This window comes from Perkinsus marinus (genome assembly GCF_000006405.1).
Source record: "Perkinsus marinus ATCC 50983 genomic scaffold scf_1104296960410, whole genome shotgun sequence".
NCBI lineage: Eukaryota > Perkinsozoa > Perkinsida > Perkinsidae > Perkinsus > Perkinsus marinus.
In genome coordinates this window covers 116,797-123,786 of record NW_003206160.1, presented here as the reverse complement: position 1 = coordinate 123,786, position 6,990 = coordinate 116,797, and the positions used below count along the sequence as shown (strand labels likewise).

Below are 6,990 nucleotides of genomic sequence, written 5' to 3'. Positions count from 1 at the left end.
GCCACTACTATGCTCAGTTCGATTCCGATAAGCTGGACCATCTCTCTATGGAGGTCGCTACCTTTGATGGCGACCTTGGTCTGGTCCGCGACCATATCCAACTGAAGTGCTTCGGTCCCCCTACTCATAGTTGCTTGGACTGCATTGTCATTCTACCCGAGGCCAAAGTTGTCTTCGCTGGTGACATTCTATTTGTTGGTATAGCCCCTATCATGACCCGAGAGTCAGCACAGAAGTCCTTGGATGCTCTGGCCTGGCTTGAGGAGCGTATTGATTCGTCATGGAAACTGGTTCCCGGTCATGGTCCTGTTACGTCTCTCGACGGTCTGCAAGCTGCTAAGCACTATTATCGGAGCCTTCAGGAGGCCGTAGACCAGGAGGGTTGTTCCTGTTTAGATAACCATACCATGTGTGGGTTGGACTTCTACACATCTCCTCCTGAAGAGCTCCGTGACTGGACGGAGCTGCAGCGGTCTATGGTGAATGCCTTTGTTGAGTGTGAGATGAAAGAGGGCAGAGATCTCACTGACGCCGATTTTACGAGACTCACCATCGACGCTGAAGTTTTAAAGGAACTCAGATCCCAATCGCAGTAGGAAAAATATTTCCTGATATTGTCGTTGTGTTCTGTTGTGTGTCTGATGATGATTTGCTCGTTTCTTTGCAATCTCCGTCGAGTTCCTGTGTTGGCCAATTTACGAAGGGATAGAGCAATGACTGATTCGCATTGCCACAGTTCCTGTAGTGATGATGGAGACCCTTTTGATTCATTATACGTTGATATTGAGGTCAGTACAGCCAAACAGGAGCCATCACTTTCACTGAGCCTCTGATGAGTGACAGATGAGAAGATGACTGAGGTGGTCGTCTCGCCGTATGTTTCATTGCTGTCGTCGAGTCTATCATGTGCTTCCTATAACTATCACTCAACTTGACCAACACTTGGAGGCCATTGGCGGTGCACCAGACGAGAAAGCACAGCGAGCTTCACGGTGTGCACCACCGTGAACTACGAATCGCAAGGGCCTCGGTTAGGAATCTGGTTGGTCCGTCTGGGGCACGCGGCTGAGCTCCACGTTTGCTGACACTCACTGGCCGGACTGAATCGTCCAGCAGTTGCGATAGATCGTCGAGAGAGCAAACTCGAGATAAAATGGGTCACGAGAAACCAAGAGTGGAGAGTTGATAGAAGTCTTCAATGCAGGTGATTGGAAGCACTCGGCAATCACCATAAAGTCGATGCAACATATCGAGGACGCGCTGTTGTATACCATCAACCTAAGATCCATCGTAGAGGTCATACTCGTATGTAGAGGCATGGAGGAAGTCACCTCTTGAGGAGGAGTGAAACCATCTTCATCACTACGGGCGACAATGACCAATCCTGGACGGTACTTGTAAGAGGAACTGAGCACATCCTCGATCTCCGCGATGGCATGAACGATTTCTTCCCGTGTCGACTTGTGAGCAGGCAGGGTTGGGCACTCAATAGGGACCTGACACAGTTCTCAGTGGCAGTCTGCCACTGACAGAGAGTGGTGAAGAGCTTCACTCGGAGCGGCGATAGTCACGATGCGATTCAGTGGTTTCTGCTGGAGCCGGAGGCAGCATTCATCCCTCGTGAAATTCACCCATTGAGCAGATAGATGCGCCATTATGTAGACAACTCCTCCGCCTTACAGGATTAAGGCATGAGAAATAGTCCAGGTCGATATCGAGTATCCAGGGAGCAGGGGTTGCAGCTGCTTTATGCTGGGGTAGATCCGGCGCTGTGGTGACCAGTAACTCGAACGAGCAGGATGGACTCTCTGGCTCGACACCCGAGGAAGGGTCGACAGCCTCGTCCTCAGCGGACCAGTACGGCAGCCCAGTCCACACCTGATAGGAAGATTATGTCGTAAGGTGACTCCTCCTCAATCACTGACTCGCATTCGTCCATCTTGGAAGCCCACCCAAAGGCCTCTATGATGGCCATCAGGTAGCTGGTCCGCCCAGGTTGGCCGACACCAAACAACTTCACCAATGTGTCCTTGTAGGACGGCAGGGAGGAGCCACGCTGATATCCCGTAGACGTCTGAACAGTCATCACTACTAGGGCATAGAGAGGTATTCTCTACCATTTTCGAGCTTCGTGTAGAGGTCGAGTTGATCTTCGAATATATCTTCTGACTCGATTGCCTTGGACGCCGCCAAATCGGGATGGGCATCCACATGGAGCACCTTGAAAGCAGCATTAATTACAGGAAAGTCCCCATAGCACTCACCTGGAGTTTCTGGTCGCCGGGTATCCATCCCCTTCTTACCGCCATGTGAACAGCAGGTAGGCCCTCCGTATGACTGTCTACGATGACGACAGGCAAAGGCGACGGCTCGGTCGTAGTATGGCGCTTACATGGCATGGTGGAAGAGCTGGTCAAAGGGCGAGGGATAAGCTTTGTTACGGTTCAACGCAGGGGACGAACACCTCACAGAAACCGTCAATTCTCAAGCAAGTCCTCCACATTGGAGTAGTCAACTCGTGCACTATGATCATCATCATGGACGTGGGCGTCCTCCTCCAAACCATGTAGTGTTGTCTGATACACTGGTAAAGTATCCTCCTGGGCCTCTGCAAGGCCCGCTGGAAGTACCTGGAGCCAGGCCATCGGACCAAAGGCACAATCGGGGACAGAGGGGCTACGACTAAGAATGCTAAGAAAGTAAGAATGAATCAGGTTCGACTTTCTGGTGTTTGAGCCTGTGTTAGTGGAACGCTTCGTATTCAACCAATAATTCAACCACCTCCATACGACACATCGACCGAGAGACCCCCTGTCGAAGTCGATCCTTGTACTCGCAGGTTAGACTGAACTTGTTTTACTTGTGCTACTGAGGAGGGCTCCTTACATGGATGTCCGCCTGGCCACTGGTCATCCCCCGTATTTGGGACGCGTACCCGCTCATGTGGGACTGCGGGAGGAATGCCTGCATTTCGAAGGTGTACTCATCCTTCAAGTCAGAGCTGGCCACAAACCCTCGCCGATGCCGGACTATCTCCGCGTACACTGGGCCACTCAACTGACAGTAGCCCATCCAGCTTACAGACGCCTTGGACGATCCCTACCGTTCCTCTGACGCTTGGAGGGCCTGATATGGTCAGGGACACTACTGGCTCTAGAACAATTATATGGCCATCACTAAGAGCCTGAGAAGGCAACCCATGACTCCTGATCTGGTCTACATTGGTCGAATCGACACCCCTCCCCCCACAAACATCAGCATTGGGGTAGCGCACCTGCCTCGACAGGTCTGTAAAGAGCTTCGCCAGGTGCATACGGAGTCCAGTGGGGTTATTAGCTTCAATTCGATGAATCGTCACCTGAAGCATAGCTGACTATCAGCAACCACGCCTGGCTAATGGACAGTAGACGGCGATCACCCGTGTGGCGGCGAACTCAGCATAGAGCCTAGGACCAGACTGGAAGCTGTCCTGCAGCCACTGCTCTATCTTCTCTCGAAGGACATTGTGGACCTTCATCGACCCACCGTCGATCTCCTTCGAGAAGACCACTTCATTAGCATAGGCTTCCTCTCCAGCTATCTCGCCCCCATACACATTAGGTAGAGCACGAGCAGGCCCGAGGGACACATCCAAGTGGACGCCGCTTCCTCCGGTTTCGTCATGGAAGCTCATCCGCACCTCGCCAGCCACATGCTCACGGTAAGTGACCTGACTAGACCTGCTGTTGAGGAGTGTCAACGTAGCCTTCGATACATGCAGCTTGCCCATCTCCACTGGTATGTTGAACTCGTCCCGGATCCTATCTCGACACAGCTCTAGATGGAGGTCTCCCATACCCCATACTAGAATCTGCTCTGACTTGTCTTTTCGGAATCTGAGATGGGTGCATAGAGAGCCATAAGCAGGCAGAGCTCTGTTGGGTACACAGGTATCGGCGACTGAGGAGGCCACTCACTCAATGCTGGGGTCCTCAAGCATCATCCGATCCAGTGCCTTGATCAACTCCTGGTCCTGCTGTAGGGTCGGGGTGGTGAAGGGAGCAAAGCACACACAGCTTGGCTGGCAATAAGAGAGGAGTAGTGGGAGGGGGGATGCATATCGCCTTACTGCATGGGCAGCGGCATCCTTCATGCGACTGGCTATCACGAGCGACAACTTCTTCAGCTGTTCGGCACTGCCGCTAGTGAGGATATCCCCACTACGCACGTTGTTCAATCCAATCACGACCCCGACCTCTCCACCTGACAGAAGGCATCTCTAACTGAAGCGCCGAGTCGGGGACTATGACTACCTCTGAGCTCCTTACAAGGCTCGATTTCAGACGCCTTCGGATGGAATACCTCCCGGATGTTCTCAACAAGCTTCCCCTTCCCTCTAGCCTTCCGCGTTTGATTCGTCACTGCAGCCCGGCCTTTGAGGACGCCAGAGAGGACCCTAACGTGAGGCAGCCAATCCGGTCAGTCACCAGACGAGAATGACCACCTGCAGTAGACTATATTGCTGTTATCCTTCTCCTCTCTCCCCATTGGTGGCAGCACTTTGAAAGCCTCCATTAGGACCCCGGTCTCCGTAGGATCGGGGACGTGCTCTGGCCTCGCTACATGGGCATCAATGGGATTGGGCAAGTACAGAGCCACAGCGTCAAGCAAATGCTGGAGGGAATAGTTGAGGTCCTCACTGCTCCAATTTCCCTACCTGTATGCCCTGATTCCCGAGAGCCGACCCGAAGACCACCGGCGATATGGTCCTCTGCAAGCACTGACGCCTGACTGCATCCGCAACTATCGCGGGGTCCTCCTCCGATCGATCCAAATATGCTGTGCCGAAGTCCTCATCCAATATTGCAAGGGTCTCAAGGAGCTCATTCCTAGCCTCCATCACTTCCGTCAGCTCATCATCACTAATAGTATCCTCTACCACCGACCTACCATGCTTCCCCTCGAACGAGTAGGCCTTGGTGGTGAGGAGATCCACGACTGCACGTAGGGCTCCACGTGGCTTCCACAAGGGATACTGTATTGCCAATGGCCGGGCCTTGCTGGGCGGCAGCCTTGTATTCAAACTGCTCATATTCATCTTATACGTGCAGCCTTCACGGTCCAACTTATTGACAAAGATAAGCCTCGGTAAATGCTCAGTCTGTCGCCATATTGTACGAGTCTGGGCCTGCACCCCCGCCGTACCATCTATTACTACTACAGCACCATCGAGTACCCTAACAGCCCTCTGGACCTCCGCTGTGAAGTCCACGTGACCAGGGGTGTCCACTAGATTGACTATATACCCTTTCCAAGCGAAGGTCGTCGCCGCGGCCCTTATGGTGATACCCCGTAGCTGCTCCTGCTTCATATAGTCCATTTGAGTCGTGCCCTCATCGACCGACCCTGGAGCCCTGATCTCCCCAGCATGCACCAACATTCGCTCAGTAGTAGTTGTCTTGCCCGCATCAACGTGAGCGAACACTCCTATGTTCCGCGTTGCCTTCAGCCATCCACTCGTCTTCGTGGAGTCCCCCGTGGAAAAGTGTCTCCGTTGGCGCACAAGAGGGGCCCAGTCACACATCTGCCGGTACACTTCTCGAGGGCTCTTTGAAATGGTCCCCACTCTCCATGACCACAACCTTGCCCCTCGCGAAGGGATACCCATCAAGTGACTGAGACCACACTACCCTAAGGGAAGCCTGAGCTCAGCTACACTGTTGTCCACCAGAAACAAGCCTATTCGAAACATCATGCGGTGTACCAATTATCCTATACCCTCTCCTTAGAAATCGTCATAGAGCTCGTCGTTTAGCGTATCGAGATCGATCTCTGTATAGCCTATGGGGAGGGCCTAGGACGAAGCATCGGTCCCTAAGGGCCGACTATTGCATACCTGTAGGGTTGTCCGCCCCCCTGTTGTGGCCCTGACATGGGCTGCGTATCCCTTCATCTTCGACTGCGGCACGTAGGCTACCAATTCACACGTGAAGTCGTCATGGGACTCCACAGGGTCCACGGATGCTCGTCTGTTACGTATCAAATCACTCCGGACGGCTCCACTCAGCTGAGCACAAGTGCGCTATCGACCCCGCCCTCCAGGATCACCTCCCCCTCCCTACTGTCCCCCGCACTGCCTCCGGTCCGCTGACCGTCACTTGAACTACCGGCTCCAGTACCTTCACCGACTTCTTCTTTTTGGCCTGTGGAGTAGAGAGACAGTAAACAACCAGAGAATGCTGAAAGCTTTAGACGCACCATTTTCATAAGGTAGTTGAACATCCTGATGACCTCGTCCTTCAGTACTGCAGCATCGCCACTTTCGGGACACCACACCACGTCAGACAGCGTCACCTGATACCAACGATCGTCGCCATACAAGGAGAGGGAGGAGTCTCTCACTTGGGTGGCGGCCATCTTGGACTTCTTCATAGGGCCAATGGTGAGAGCGTCAGACAGTAGTTCCCTCAACTCCTCCTTCAGCCCTTCCGGCAGGGCAGTCTCTGCATCTACCCCGCCCACTATGAGTACCTCATTGACGTAGGCCTTCTCCCCCGCCTCCTCGCCGTCCTGTAACACTGGAAGGTCCCTGGTCGGCCCGATTGACAACATAAACTTCATAGTCAGGTCGAGATCGTGGGCAGCAGGGGAGGAGCTAGTGAGGGCAAAGGCCTCTGAAAGGTACTCCCTATACGTTACCTGAGGGAGGGAGTAGACGATGGGTCCTGACAATAGCAAGACAGACTCGCAAGTCCCCCATCCTAGCGGGTATGTGGTATTCAGTCTCTATACGGTCACGCAGAAGGTCCAAATGGAAGTCGCCCATGCCCCATACAAGGAACTGTCCCGTGTTAGGGTCCACTTTGAAGCTGAGAAGAAAGACCTTCCTCGCTTACAAAGACCCATCCCACTACTCAAGACTCGGGTCTTCCAGCATCATCCTCTGTAGTGCCGTCTTGAGCCTCTCATCGTTGTCCCTGGTATCACTCGTAAACGTGGCGAAGCATACCC

At 53.4% G+C, this 6,990-nt stretch overlaps 5 protein-coding genes across 5 annotated transcripts in view; 1 reads left to right on the top strand and 4 right to left on the bottom strand.

Moving 5' to 3' along the window:
- Positions 1 to 596, top strand: part of Pmar_PMAR019664 (hypothetical protein) — a gene marked incomplete at both ends in the record, with an annotated part of 1,633 nt that extends 1,037 nt beyond the window's left edge. Inside the window, one exon of the mRNA XM_002772768.1 lies at positions 18 to 596. Coding sequence (XP_002772814.1) covers positions 18 to 596 — 579 coding nt within the window. The remainder of the gene's footprint in view (positions 1 to 17) is intronic.
- A 562-nt stretch (positions 597 to 1,158) lies between these two features.
- Pmar_PMAR019663 (hypothetical protein) lies at positions 1,159 to 2,399 on the bottom strand (the record flags this gene model as incomplete). Its single annotated transcript, XM_002772767.1, has 7 exons — positions 1,159 to 1,278; positions 1,332 to 1,496; positions 1,681 to 1,878; positions 1,926 to 2,074; positions 2,118 to 2,220; positions 2,265 to 2,341; positions 2,393 to 2,399. 7 exons carry the CDS (start codon positions 2,397 to 2,399, stop codon positions 1,159 to 1,161), a joined length of 819 nt encoding a protein of 272 aa, XP_002772813.1.
- A 487-nt stretch (positions 2,400 to 2,886) lies between these two features.
- Positions 2,887 to 3,358, bottom strand: Pmar_PMAR019662 (hypothetical protein; the record flags this gene model as incomplete). The annotated part of the gene is made up of 3 exons (XM_002772766.1): positions 2,887 to 3,057; positions 3,104 to 3,184; positions 3,275 to 3,358. Coding segments are annotated over 3 exons (336 nt in total), but the record flags the coding sequence as incomplete, so codon positions are not given.
- An 18-nt stretch (positions 3,359 to 3,376) lies between these two features.
- Pmar_PMAR019661 (translation elongation factor G 2, putative) lies at positions 3,377 to 5,563 on the bottom strand (the record flags this gene model as incomplete). The annotated part of the gene is made up of 6 exons (XM_002772765.1): positions 3,377 to 3,875; positions 3,957 to 4,060; positions 4,109 to 4,242; positions 4,293 to 4,435; positions 4,484 to 4,653; positions 4,697 to 5,563. 6 exons carry the CDS (start codon positions 5,561 to 5,563, stop codon positions 3,377 to 3,379), a joined length of 1,917 nt encoding a protein of 638 aa, XP_002772811.1.
- Positions 5,564 to 6,083: 520 nt separating this feature from the next.
- Pmar_PMAR019660 (translation elongation factor g, putative) overlaps positions 6,084 to 6,990 on the bottom strand; it is a gene marked incomplete at both ends in the record, with an annotated part of 3,446 nt that continues 2,539 nt past the window's right edge. The window contains 4 exons of the mRNA XM_002772764.1: positions 6,084 to 6,182; positions 6,238 to 6,678; positions 6,710 to 6,848; positions 6,967 to 6,990. Of these exons, the coding sequence (XP_002772810.1) occupies positions 6,084 to 6,182; positions 6,238 to 6,678; positions 6,710 to 6,848; positions 6,967 to 6,990 (703 nt within the window). The remainder of the gene's footprint in view (positions 6,183 to 6,237; positions 6,679 to 6,709; positions 6,849 to 6,966) is intronic.